Source organism: Abramis brama (assembly GCF_963993115.1).
Source record: "Abramis brama genome assembly, chromosome: 11".
Lineage (NCBI taxonomy): Eukaryota > Metazoa > Chordata > Actinopteri > Cypriniformes > Leuciscidae > Abramis > Abramis brama.
In genome coordinates this window covers 33526834-33540740 of record NC_139973.1, presented here as the reverse complement: position 1 = coordinate 33540740, position 13907 = coordinate 33526834, and the positions used below count along the sequence as shown (strand labels likewise).

The window sequence follows — 13907 nt, the reverse complement described above, 5'->3', positions numbered from 1 at the left end:
ACACAGATCACATATACCAATTAACCAATATGTACAGGCAAAATATTACATCAAATCGGCTTGTATCCATTAATGTTAGTTACTTTACTGTTAGTTATTTCAGATTTGTATCTATCATTTGGATATTATGTATCTGAAAAACAGAGGACACGAAGCAACAAAGCATTTTGTTTCCTAATCATGAAAATTATTTAACCAAAGAGCACTTTAGTGATATTGAATTTGCAATAATATTTTATTTAATAATAATGTTATAGTTTGATTACAGAAGTGCTATGGATACCCAATTTCCTGATCAGAAAGCTTAAAATTTCCTTCTAAATCAATCAAGAGCTGCACACTTTATATTGAATCATGACTATGGTAATGATTAAATTTTCAAGGCAAACCATATGCATGCCACATCTTTTTACCAGGACTTTGTCAGGACTTGCCCTGAAATTTCTCAGAGGGTTGTAAGAATACCTGACGCTTTATATCCTGAGTTTAAAGGTCTCAAGTACAGTGTCACCAGAGTCATTAGACTCTTACAGCTTAGTACACGGAAAACAAACTTAAAAAGTAATACTGTAGAAATGTTGCACTTTCACTTTAAACTGCACATCATCAAAGAGCAAGTGCATTACAACACGAAAAGCTAGAAGAAAACACATAACAAATGGACCATTTTGACCGTTTTATTAGACAGTTCAAATCCATCCGTTACAGTTAGTTACCAATAAGCATGCTGCTTGTTCAGACAACTCATTGTGATTCAAATACTAACAGGGTTTAGTATATTTTAATAATTTAACAACAGCTCCTGTGAAACCAGGTGAGTTTTCATTCCCTCAGTGGAAACACGGGGGACCTGCAGTAACTTGACTTTGACAAACAAACAAAAAATGGAAATCCTCACAGCTAAAATGGGCTGGCTTTAGAAGCATGTCCGTTATGATGAATAATCCTGGCCCCCTGATCTGTCACACTGTCTGAATAGATATTGTTAAAGACATTCAAATCCAAACTACAAACATTTAATTTAAATATTGCCGCCTCCTCATTCTCCATCTGTATTATGATGTGGATGACTTTAAGTATGCAATAAGGTCGGCCCTCTCGCCCTTCTTCTTGATCCCGGCAAAGATCATCTTTGTGCCTGGAATGTACTTCTTGGGGTTCTCCAAATATTCCATTAAGGTATCTTCACCCCAGACAATGCCTGAGAAAAGACATCAAAAAGACTTGTTAAACAATACCATTCTCACTGTGAAACAAAAGAAAAGCTGTACTTTTATCAATTAGCCTTACCCTTGCTCTTATTGGCATCTGTGTAGGAAAACCCCTCTGCCTGGCCAGTCTTGCGACCAAAAAGACCCCAAAGATTTGGCCCCACTTTGTGCTTGCCTCCGTTTTCAACAGTGTGGCACTGGGCACACTTCTGGACGAAAACCTTCTTTCCCTTCTCAGCGTCACCCATATTTACCTAGAAGAAAAGGAGATGTGAAAACACTGCAGAAAGGCATTTGAAGGGTAAACTGTTTAAAAACACAGTGGACAGATCATCAGAAGGTCATTCAAGGATTCAAGACATAAATCAACCAATATAAGCTCTAAAACAGCTTATAAGATCAGTTCAGCACCTAGGGAGATGTAAAGCATCTGCCGCAGGTTTCTTGGTAACTGTTAAGTTAGATGGATAAGCATGCTTCCCCTGCCAAAAGTCTCCGTATCAGTAAACATCATGGTATTACGTTGTTCATCCCGGGATAACCTCAAATCGACTTTATTAAAAGAAGCCTTAATCACAGATGTATAGCTCGTTAGGAATCAGTTATAGCCATCTTAAAATTAATAAGTAGTCGGATTAGAGTTTGTTTGACAAAATCCCTATTTAACTTATCAAAAGACTCATTTAAACTATACATTTTTGAAGAACACAGCAAAATTCGTAAACCGGCTTTAGATCCACGTTGCGGAAGCTAGCACGGCAGCTAACCATATCAGATTCATATCTGGCTAGCCTCACATTAAAGCACACAATGTCCCACGAATTACTTAACATGTATTATTGCTCAATTACATAAACCGAGTTTTTTCTTGTTGTAATTAAAAACAAATAGCGTTTTTATTATCATTAAACCCTACATATTCCTTTCTTGACATACAATTGTTCTTGAGAAGTAACGTTACCGGTAAGCTTACGCAACCTCACGTCATCCTTCCTCAGAACAGCTTAAAAATCCTCCATTTCATACAAACATCACATCTGTAACAGGGCGGACAGATCTCAACACGATGTGATCGGTTTAAAATGTTACCTTTCAGACCGTATGAGGAAGCTCCTTGCCTGCCTTGCGGGACGTAGTACTCTGCTCGTGCCAGTCGGCGGACCGATTCTGTTCAGGGCGAAAGAGAAAGGTCACTTCATTTACAGGCGCGCGCAGGCTCCGGTATTTTACGTCACAATCATGCGCTGCCTGAACCGTCACGTGCCTCATTCCGACGAATCTGGTAACGGTCCCGCAGCTGTTCTCCTGAAGATCCATCTATGGAGTTGTGACAGACAAGTGCATTTAAAGAGATAATCGGTTTAGAAAAAGCGCAGTTCAGAGTCCGGAAACGTTGTTTATACATATAATATATATATATATATATATGACCGTCGGTATTTTATTAAAAAGGGCAATTTGACAAGACGCCAAGGTCAAACTCGTGTATACACAGGCATACAGGTAAATGAAACGGGATGGAGAAAACAGAACGAGTTTGACCTTGGCGTCTTGTCAAATTGCCCTTTTTAATAAAATACCGACGGTCATGGAAAAATATCAGTGATGGAAATATTTAACAGTCTTAAAAATTGTAATTGCGAATAAATACTACTTTCTAGTTATAAAAAAAAGAAGTTTATTTTAATCTTAAATTCTGGAATTGTATGGTTAAATAATTCATGAGAAACTATCGAAGGCGTGGTTACCCTGAAAACAAGATTTAACGAGTCTCAAATGTGCGCATTACAGACATTCTTGGGCGAAAGGCGCCTCCTCGTACACATCCAGTTCATATGCTGACGTGCATGGCGTCACATGTTTTTTTTACTGCGTGACTGGAATTTCATTACATGGCAGCACGTATCCATTCACACGGTTCTTGTTCTTGGCTAAATGGGCATGCAAATCGATTCTTTAGAACATGTTTCAAGTTTTTTGGTGTTTCCCTTTCAACAACTGAAGCTGACAGACAGGTGACTCATAAATGAGATGCTAATTACATTGGTGTAGGCTACATGCACGTGACTGACAGGAATGAAAAATAACAGGTTGTGGCTGTACCTGTTTACAATTTCCCAAGGAAAACTGTTTGAAAATGTGCTTTCATTTGAAAATACACAAAGGCTATCTGTGTAGGCTATCTTAACTGATCACAACCTTCCTTACTACGGATAGCTATGTTAAAACAACCCACGAACATTACACATGAGTCATGACACTTATTAGTTTTAAACTCAAGTGGTGAATACTGAGTGGAAATTTGTATTTTCTAAATGCATGTTATAGATCTTATTGTGCACAATTTGTCTGTGCATATGTTTTATTAATTAAAAAGTGATAAGACCTTGGAATGCCATAACTGGACCTTCCAGTAAAAATGACTTGATTTGTCATTTGTGACATATAACAACCATAAAATATGCAGACTCTGATGAACACATTAAGACTGCTCTGAGCCACCTCTAAATTCCATGTAAAGATGCAATTTTACACAAAAAGCATATCATGCAATCTCTGACTCCCCTTGGTCACACCGATTTTGCCTGGTGCAACATGTTCCTGGATCAACAGATATTTTGTTGATCCTGGAAGTTGGAACAACATTCCAGTCCAAAAATTGAGTGCAAATCCTATCCCTATCCCTACCCTAAACCTAACCCTACCCATAACTCATCCCTAAAATCAGAGGGGAATCATAGGTGAATAACACTGATTCAGAAGCACCTAATCCTGGTTGTAATCCTAAACATAACTGTCAATTTGTCTCTCAAATCTGATAGGTTGTTTGAAATGTTGTTCCAGGATCAACAAAGATGTTTGGTTCTCAACAAAGGTGCGAAATTAACACCCGCAACAAGCATTTTTATTTGCAGGGAAGTTATCTTTCCTAATCCTTATTTTTGCACCCACACATAATGTTTCATATAGCCTTCTAATTGAGGAGAGATAATCAGTTTAGCTGAAGAGCTTAAACACCAAGATCCAACATTCTAAAGTGCCATTTAGATGCGGTTGGATTAAGAATGTTGGGATACTTTCACACTGAACCAACAGACACCAACAAGCCCTTGAGAAAAAGAAGTACACTTTAACATACTTTTAAAAAGGGTACTTGTTATGAAAATTGTACACTTTAAAAGAATACTTAAATGTGATGTTGTGGACACTTAATTTTATGCTATTTGCAATTAAATTAAACTGCATTATAGTTGAATTTATATTAAATGCAACTTAATAGTGCTTAATTTGATCCATGCAAGTAGGACTTAAGTACATCTTTATTTGTGATTGTCTTTGAAATATGGACTGTTGAATGTACTGACAAGCATTAATTGTAAACTAAAATATACTTTAATGTAATTTCTATCGAAACTTGTATGTATTTAAATATATTTGTAATGACACATTTGTAAGGAAGTTGCAATTTAAAATGTATTTACTTTAAATTTTATATAAAATAACACACTATAGTTAAAATTATAATCAAGTACTTAACATATGCTTTAGTATATTAGTCAACACATCAAAATAAGTAGCCTACCTGTTAACAAAAGATTATTAAAACATTGATTTAAAATGTACTTTTTAATTTGACTATTATTATAAAGTGGACTTTTTAAAAGTGTTACTTAAGTGTGCTAAGAAACAGTCATGCATGTGTACTCTCTTTAAGGACACTTAAGTGGTGTTGCATTCATTAATATTATATAATCTACAAGTTACGTTTTAAAAAAATATACTGTCAAGATTTGAATTTCACTACAAGTGCACATTCCGTACAATCAACCTCACTTCTTTTTCACAAGAGGGGTGAACACTGACCCAAACCCAACCCTCATGTCTTTCCAAACCTGTAAGACTTTCGTTCATCTTCAGAACACAAATAAAGATTTTTGATGAAATGTGAGAGCTTTTGGTCCCTCCATTGAAAGCCATATGCAACTACCACACATGCTGCGTAACAAGAGAATGAACCTCATTGGCTCTCGCACGTTAAGTGAACATGTTTAAACTTCTGTTTACCACAACTGATGTGTAAAATGATTAATGTTTATATGTGAATAAAACAAAGTTTAAATTGAATCCGTTCATCATAAAATGATCGAGTCTCTTCTGAAAATTTGGACAAAACCGCTCAATTCATATTGATTAGTTTAACAATCTCTTTATGAACTTTTTGAAGCGTCAAAGTGGTAGTTGCGTAGCTGTCAATGGAGGGGGAAAGCTCTCATATTTAATAAAAAATATCCTCATTTGTGTTATGAAGATGAATGAAAGTCTTACGGGTTTGGAAAGACATGAGTTTGAGTAATTAATGACAGAATTTTCATTTTTGGGTGAACTAACCCTTTAAGAGATCCATGACATGTAATATCCGACTTTTTAAATTTAAAATAAAAAATTAAATGGTTATAGAGTCTCATATCTATCGCAAACACCACTAACACTTTCCTTTAATCAAACTGCTACAATACTAGAAGAACAAACTTTCTGACTGCAAACTGCTAAACTCAATTCACTAATACCCTTGTTACCAAGACAACAAGCCAATTGTGAATGATTCCCATAGCAACGGACAGAAATCATTGCTTTTGAAGCCATGTTCTTTTTCACAATCAGAATGTCTTCTCTCCTAACTAGTTGTCATTGCAGGCTTATCCTCTCTGTTGGCAAATTTACTCATACCTCTGGGGAAACCTAATGTAGTCAGTCTATTAATACAGCATCTGAGATATTGGTGTTGATCTGTTCACACAGACTGTGAAAGAAAGGCTGTGAGAGACGCTGTCCTCAGATGACCTTTAGTTATTTATAAACCAATACAATTTTGTCCATATAATTTTTTTTTTTTTTCTGGCCTTAAGATTCAAGAAGACTTAAAAATTTGAAACATTGCTTTAAAATATGAATCCTTTAGCTCCTACTGTAGGTTTAGGGGTGACTATGTCCTTCCCATATTATTCCCTAGTGTTCCTTGCTGCACTTCCTCCACCTCCAACACATTTTATAGTTTCCTGTTCTGTCTCTTCCTCTCACATTTTGCTGTTTGCAGAAGGGCGGCGACCCCTGCTGCTCAAGTTTAGAACTGCATCGTAATGTGCTCAAATAATTCTCGGTATCGAGATAGTTTTATGCAAGAGCGCGCTCTAGTGGGTACATGTAGAAACTACAGCACAGAGTGTAATAATATAATCAGGATATAATACGGTCTTATTTCAAAGGGTTTAGCGGGGGTAAAATATTTAAACCAATGGAAACATAAATATGGCTATTAATTAATTATTTATATCGCGTTCGGAGCTTAAGCACTAAGTTCCCGTATGAACCGAACGGACCAATTTTCTGCCCAGTTTATTTCATTTAGCATGTGTGGCGCGCGCGAATCACAGTATGCTCTGCGCGCGTTCACCAGCGTGCTACAAAAGTGTGGTAAGATTTGCGCGACGCTGATGATAAAATGTTCAACCCATTTGAATTCTGTTGTGATTAATGTAGGCTACCACTTTAAAACACCATGGAGAAAGGCAAACATGATCTAAAACAGCCACATTAACTAAACAGACTGATGAAAATAGGGGGGAACCATCATCACCAACATAAATTAGGAAGCGTCAGGAAGGAAACTAGCCTACTCATGACCACCTTTACTAGAATTTATCACGTTCTTCTATTGTAGGCTATTTATTGTGGCAAATGTTGACTAACTTGTTGTAGAATTTATAATAGATTATCTGTTAAGATAATAAAATAGCTATAGTTTCTATATGTAGGCTATTTTTTGTATTATTATATCAAATGCTATAGATTAAAAAAAGGTGTGTGTGTGTGTGTGTGTGTGAACATATGGTAATGAAGAGCAATTAATGGTCTTACCTTTAATTAGGCTATAGCCTTGTTGTAACAAATGCTAATAATAGTTAAACAATTACAAGAACTATGCACTTTTTTCTTTAAGGCAAGTACAAGTTAGAATCTTGACAAGAGCTTTAAAGTCTGGACCTTTTTGAATTATTGACTAAACAATTGGTTTTCCCCATGTGTAAAATGTGTTCTGGTAATGACAGATTTAGGAAAAACCTGGCAGATCACAGGAAATTAACATTTTCAATATAAGGACATTTGAAGTAAAGTTCTTTATGTAAAAATCTGTCAAACTGATAAGGTTTTGGGTGCTTAAATAATATAAAATCCCCTCTTTTGTACAGTTCTTTTTTTTTTTTTTTTGAGGTCTGATAAGTGTGAAATGGATTTATATTTTTCTTGGTCTGCTGCCTTTAATGTTACTGCTTAGTGGTACCTTCAGCCAATCAGCATTGTCATGTCATTTTAGTCACATGGCATTACAACTTTAATTAAAAGTGCCCATGAACAAAAATTCAAGGTTTACAATCTGTCCCATACAGGTAAGAAGTGCAGGTGTAGTCTTGTATTGTTGAAGTTGACTGGGGTTAATACCATGCAAGATCACAAAGGAGAAAAGGCCCAGTAATATGTCCTGAGTAAGGGAAAAAAAAAGTTCTGAAGAATCCCATTAGGGGAAAGTTTCGAAAAAGACCCAAATATAGCCTATTCATTTTTTTTCTTGGGTATTTTGGGTACCCAAGTAATTGGGTAAAAATGTTAACCTTTAGATATCACCATGAAAATTACTAAGTTGATTACTTACATCAAGACAAACAAAAAATGTATTACAAGTTTTTTTAAATTGTTTGTTAACATGGACAAACGGTGCACAATCTAATTACGTATGTGCTAATTTGCATAAATACCACAACAGATCTAAACATTGGGTATAGCCAGGTGAAAATGTCTTGTTGAATCTTGTTGACATATAACAGTAAAATACTTGATGTTAAGGTCTGAATAGAACCCATTTAGGCTACCCATGCAACCCAGTCTCATACTGCGTATCTATACCACGAGTTTTCATTTTCATTTGGCGTAGTATTTACACGCCAAAGTCACATTTCGCGTTCATATGGTAGGCTACGCAAAATCCTCCCGTTAAACTTCTATTGATGGAAAATGCGTATGCATTGCACGCAGAAATGTATTATAGTTAACGTCATCGTCCCGCCCCTTAATCGTACGAAGATTCACGATTCCATCTCGTGCAGATGCCGAAGGTGCATGCAGAAATACGTGTTATTTATTTATTTATTTTGTACAGAAACATAACTCATAATCTCTAATGGGGGCGAATGGTCACATAATTTAATCTATTGATTCGTGACACGGGCACGTTTATTTCGTTATTTTCGTAATACCAGCACGTTTTTTAAACTAATGTATTTTAAATAGGAAGCGTCTTTCGTGATCACAGCACGATTCTTTCTGCCTATCGGGCTGCAGCAGAGAACCTGTTTAATCAACATTAATTCACGAGATTTTATCTTATCATGGACAATGGTTTATGTATTTTTTTTAATGTTATTTTTTCGATCTTATTGCCAGGGAAGCTGGATTGCTTTGCTGTTTATTGATATTTTAAAAATCATATTTTATCAGTAGGAAATCGCGCTGAAGAAGTCTCGTTCCGAACACATCGCGATATTTGGCATCAGTTCACGTGTGCCAGATGTTGGTAAGTAGTAATAAATACGCTGTCCTAATAATGTGTGATATAATGTCTTTTCTGTTTGTCGATATTAATAAGATTAGCTCACATTCAGTCACTGCATTATATCTGTCATCGCCACGGAGGCTTTGCGTTTCATTGCTTTCTAATTCTAAACAGGGTGATTAAATATGGAGTTTCTTTTGTGTCTTTTTTATTCAAACAAACATATTGTGTTTGAGAGTAAAACTAATTATTTTGTAATTAAAAAATATATATATTGCAAAAAAAATCTTCTTAAGGCTCAAAAATAAAGAAGTTGATAACAGAATTATTTGCAGTGCGTGTAAATCTTTGAAAACCTTTATTTTTCCTTGTGCACTTCAAGAACTTTTCATCACAAACCCACACATTTTGCTCTCTTCTCTGGTTTTTTTTTTGCGGGTCAAAATATTTTGCTTGCGAGTTGAAAAGTTTTGCGAGTTGAAAAGTTTTGCTTGCACGTGAAGCTGTAGCTCAGTGGGCGGTCTCTACCAACCAGGATGAAAGGCATTTTTCTATTGGTCACCCTCGATTGAAGTGACCGGTTGGCCACGCCATACGTTGGAGGACACTTGTCGCCCAATGTGCCCAGCACAGCACTTGATGATGATGTTGTGAGTTTATCCATAACTGTGGGATATTTTTCTGTAAAGAGTGTTGCATAATCAAATGTTAAAAGCATTTTTATGTTATAAGTTCACTGATATGTGGGCATTTCTATGAATAAAAGTATGTCTTTAATAGCAAGCAATAATCGTATGAAAATGATTTACATGCAAACGGGTAGGGCAGTGTAACTGATCTGATTACGACAAAATAATTGAGTATCTAATGTCATGTGACATGATAATGTCAGACAAGCTTTTCCACTCTTGCAAACAGAGGTAGGTTATGAGGTGTGGAGAGACATCATGTATCACTGGAACATAAACAGACGGGGACCAATTTGTAATAATTGTAATAAATACAATGCAATTAATATCAACTTTCTGACAGTGTGTGGGACATCCGACTACTTTCCAAGAAGGGACTCAACTGATTTACAAATATCGCGATAATTGCGTACAGGAATTGAGGCAGTAGCCAAAGACAGCACTAGGAGTAAAAGCTGCAGGATTATGTAGGAGTATACAAATATGTACGAGTATTGTACGAATTTGACAACTTGTTAAATCTTTTGAGTTATTAAGACCTTCAGACTATGTTCATACTGATTGGGCTATGGGTTTTGTGAGAAAAGGTTTAAGAAACAACAAATGCTTGATAAATTATTTGATTTAGGGTTAAAAACAATACATACATTGCAAATATTTACCTATGCAGCTTTCCGTCTCCTCCGTTTACTTTATCTCAAACAATATGGGGCTGACTGGGTCCGAAGGGCCCTTTTGGTCTTTTCATCTGAAAAAAAAAGAAAAGAAAATATCATTATGTATAATTAATAATATATAGGATTATTTAAAGGACAAAGTACTGCCTTACAAATATTGGATGTTACATTATAAAGCATTAAAAGCATGGCAAGTGTTGTGTTTAATATGCATTTACAACAAATATCACTTTAAAACTACCAATTCTGGGGAATAGCATGGTAAGTTTTGTGATTACTGCCCTGTACTACACCAATCACAGTAAAACTAAGGTTACTGAGGTTTAAAGCATGGTAAGTTTTGTGGTTACTGTCCTTTTACCACACCTATCACAGTAAAATTAGGGTTACTGTGGTAAAAGCATGGTAAGTGTTGTGGTCACTGTCCTTTTACCACACCTATCACAGTAAAATTAGGGTTACTGTGGTAAAAGCATGGTAAGTGTTGTAGTTACTGTCCTTTTACCACACCTATCACAGTAAAATTAGGGTTACTGTGGTAAAAGCATGGCAAGTTTTGTGGTTACTGTCATTTTACCACACCTATCACAGTAAAATTAGGGTCACTGTAGTAAAAGCATGGTAAGTATTGTGGTTACTGTACATTTACAATACGTATCACATTAAAACTACCAATAGTGTGGTAAACGCATGGTCAGTTTTGTGATTACTGTCCTTTTACTACACTTATCACAGAAAAACTAATGTTAATGTGGTAAAAGCATGGTAAGTGTTGTTTTTACTGTGCTTCTACTACAAATACAACAGCACGTCACGTGACAGACGGTGTTTAATCACCCTGTTTAGAATTAGAAAGCAATGAAACGCAAAGCCTCCGTGGCGATGACAGATATAATGCAGTGACTGAATGTGAGCTAATCTTATTAATATCGACAAACAGAAAAGACATTATATCACACATTATTAGGACAGCGTATTTATTACTACTTACCAACATCTGGCACACGTGAACTGATGCCAAATATCGCGATGTGTTCGGAACGAGACTTCTTCAGCGCGATTTCCTACTGATAAAATATGATTTTTAAAATATCAATAAACAGCAAATCAATCCAGCTTCCCTGGCAATAAGATCGAAAAAATAACATTAAAAAAAATACATAAACCATTGTCCATGATAAGATAAAATCTCGTGAATTAATGTTGATTAAACAGGTTCTCTGCTGCAGCCCGATAGGCAGAAAGAATCGTGCTGTGATCACGAAAGACGCTTCCTATTTAAAATACATTAGTTTAAAAAACGTGCTGGTATTACGAAAATAACGAAATAAACGTGCCCGTGTCACGAATCAATATATTCAATCATGTGACCATTCGCCCCCATTAGAGATTATGAGTTATGTTTCTGTACAAAAAAATAAAAAATAATAATAATAATAATAATAAGAATAATAACACGTATTTCTGCATGCACCTTCGGCATCTGCACGAGATGGAATCGTGAATCTTCGTACGATTAAGGGGCGGGACGATGACGTTAACTATAATACATTTCTGCGTGCAATGCATACGCATTTTCCATCAATAGAAGTTTAACGGGAGGATTTTGCGTACCATGTGAACGCGAAATGTGACTTTGGCGTGTAAATACTACGCCAAATGAAAATGAAAACTCGTGGTATAGATAAGCAGTAGTAAGAGACTGGGTTGACCCATGAGCATTAATACATAGAGGCAGAAAGAAGTACTTTAGAAACCAGCCTTTATTAATTTTTAAGAGATGGGGTTTGGGGCTGGGTCTGTGGGATTGTTTCGGGATGAGTCTGAGGGAAGAACAGGAGACAATGGTAAGGAGAATGCAGAAGACAAAAGGTAAGTAAAATAAAATGTGAATCCCCAGAAACAGTCCCACGGACTATGAATTTTAGTCCGTATGAATAGGCTATATTTGGGTCTTTTTTGAAACTTTCCCCTAATGGGATTCTTCGGGACTTTTTTTTCTTACTCAGGACATATTGAGGATACAAAATCAGTTGAGTTTGCTTCTGTTGCAATTTGTTCAACCTTTTTTCATAAAATGACTGGACTAGTAGTCTATATGCCGCCTATCCTGGAATAATATTAACCTAACATTAAGCAGTAAAGGCTGACTAGATGCTGAAGGGGAGGATTTACAATCCTTCTTCTTGCATTATATAATAATTGGAAATCATAGTTTTCTTAAAACCATTGTATCTATTCTGGTATTTATGTTACAGGCAATGTCTGTGTTTGGAATCTGAGAGGTGACGGAGGGTCTGACCCATGTCAGGAATGTAGTAACAGTGTTAACTCATTTAGCCCGGCTAAATATGTGCTTGTTTTGTAATTGATCAAGAGTTACATTTTGTAGAAAAAGTCTGCTCTTCTCATGATAGCTGTGAGAAATGTAAAGACAACGGTGTCTACGGTCATGAAAGTCAATAACACACTTCATGTATCCACTTACACATGCATATAGCATGTGTAATTCTTTTTAGGGTTTATAGCACTATTGGTCACTACAGGGGTTGGAATGAAACTGAAACACTGGCCAATATATAGGTTTCATGCCTATATATGTGTGGCCTGGTGGTCACTAATTTTACATTCCATCAGTAAGAGCAGATCCAATCTCATATGAAAAACCTGTGACAATTGGGTGACGCGTGTTATATGTCCTGTAGATGGTGATATCGCTTCTTCTGTAGCACTGTTTTAGAAAACTTTAAGTGCCATGCAAAATGTAAGGAGTAATTGCATTACTTATCACAAATGTTTTGGAGTAAAGAGTATAGCTTATTCAAAAATGTAGTCAAGTAGAGAGTAAAAGTTGCAGATATCTTTGATACTCAGTCAAAATACAATGTAGCCGAAAAGTTCTACATTTAATCCAATACTTTACACGGCTGACCTGGCTACTCTTCTGGAAGAGGAATGGCTCAAAATCCTTCTGGCCACAATAAAGGACTTGTATCTGTCATTCCCAAGACGGATTGATGCTGTATTGGCCGCAAAAGGAGGCTCTACTACACCTTTCTAATAAATTATGGTCTAAAACCAGACGTTTTCAGCTTCATTGTCCAACCCCTGGATATGTTACACTATGACAGTGAATTATGTGTAGAAGTTTATGTCAGCGTTCAGTGTGGATGTAATTGGAAAACTCATCCTTGAAGGGCAAATATATCGCTTATATTTTATCTAATTGTGCTCACAGGAGTTGTTTATTAATAAGAAGAGGCATGTGACCATGCCAAAATAATAGTCTCCAGGAGAATTCAACGGTGTGCCAGATGAGAATTGAGAATTTATGACTTACCTGTGACCCTTACCAAACTTTCTTACATATGTGTCAAATATGGTATCTTTTAAAAACCTCATTTACGTGAAGAACAGAATACCATGTTTGCATGCTGCTAGAATTATCTGTTAACTTATCAGAATCTGTAGAAATGCCATCCTCTGATTATCCACATGACTGTGAGTACTAGTGTTTCTGTATATTTAGTTGGTTTGAAGCTGGATCCTCTTACTCATTTTCTACGGCCTATGGAAGTGTGGAGAACTTTGTCTTCAGTTAACTCTCTGTCAACTACTCTGTCAACTTCTACTCTGACTCCTGTTTTTCGTTGAGCATATTATAGTCTTTCTATGTGGTCAAGCTGTAATTCCCCTACAATGTGCAAAAAAGCTAAAAAACAAA

General features: G+C 36.1%; 1 protein-coding gene and 1 long non-coding RNA gene across 2 annotated transcripts; both read right to left on the bottom strand.

Moving 5' to 3' along the window:
• Positions 1 to 663: 663 nt before the first annotated feature.
• Positions 664 to 2458, bottom strand: cycsb (cytochrome c, somatic b). The gene is made up of 3 exons (XM_084127911.1): positions 2301 to 2458; positions 1291 to 1465; positions 664 to 1201 (listed from the first exon to the last, which is right to left on the bottom strand). The coding sequence occupies exons 2-3, from the start codon at positions 1457 to 1459 to the stop codon at positions 1056 to 1058; spliced, it is 315 nt and encodes a 104-aa protein (XP_083984037.1). The 5' UTR covers positions 1460 to 1465; positions 2301 to 2458; the 3' UTR covers positions 664 to 1055.
• Positions 2459 to 8427: 5969 nt separating this feature from the next.
• On the bottom strand, positions 8428 to 11780 carry LOC311091809. The gene is made up of 3 exons (XR_014608170.1): positions 11175 to 11780; positions 10169 to 10254; positions 8428 to 9498 (listed from the first exon to the last, which is right to left on the bottom strand). It is a non-coding gene; the product is annotated as an uncharacterized lncRNA (long non-coding RNA).
• Between the last annotated feature and the right edge of the window lie 2127 nt (positions 11781 to 13907).

Excerpts from the sequence above, each read along its gene's own strand:
- cycsb (XM_084127911.1), bottom strand. The coding sequence starts at position 1,459 with ATGGGTGACGCTGAGAAGGGAAAGAAGGTTTTCGTCCAGAAGTGTGCC. Across the intron at positions 1,202-1,290 it reads AGATGCCAATAAGAGCAAGG|GCATTGTCTGGGGTGAAGAT; the intron begins GTAAGGCTAATT and ends GTCTTTTCTCAG.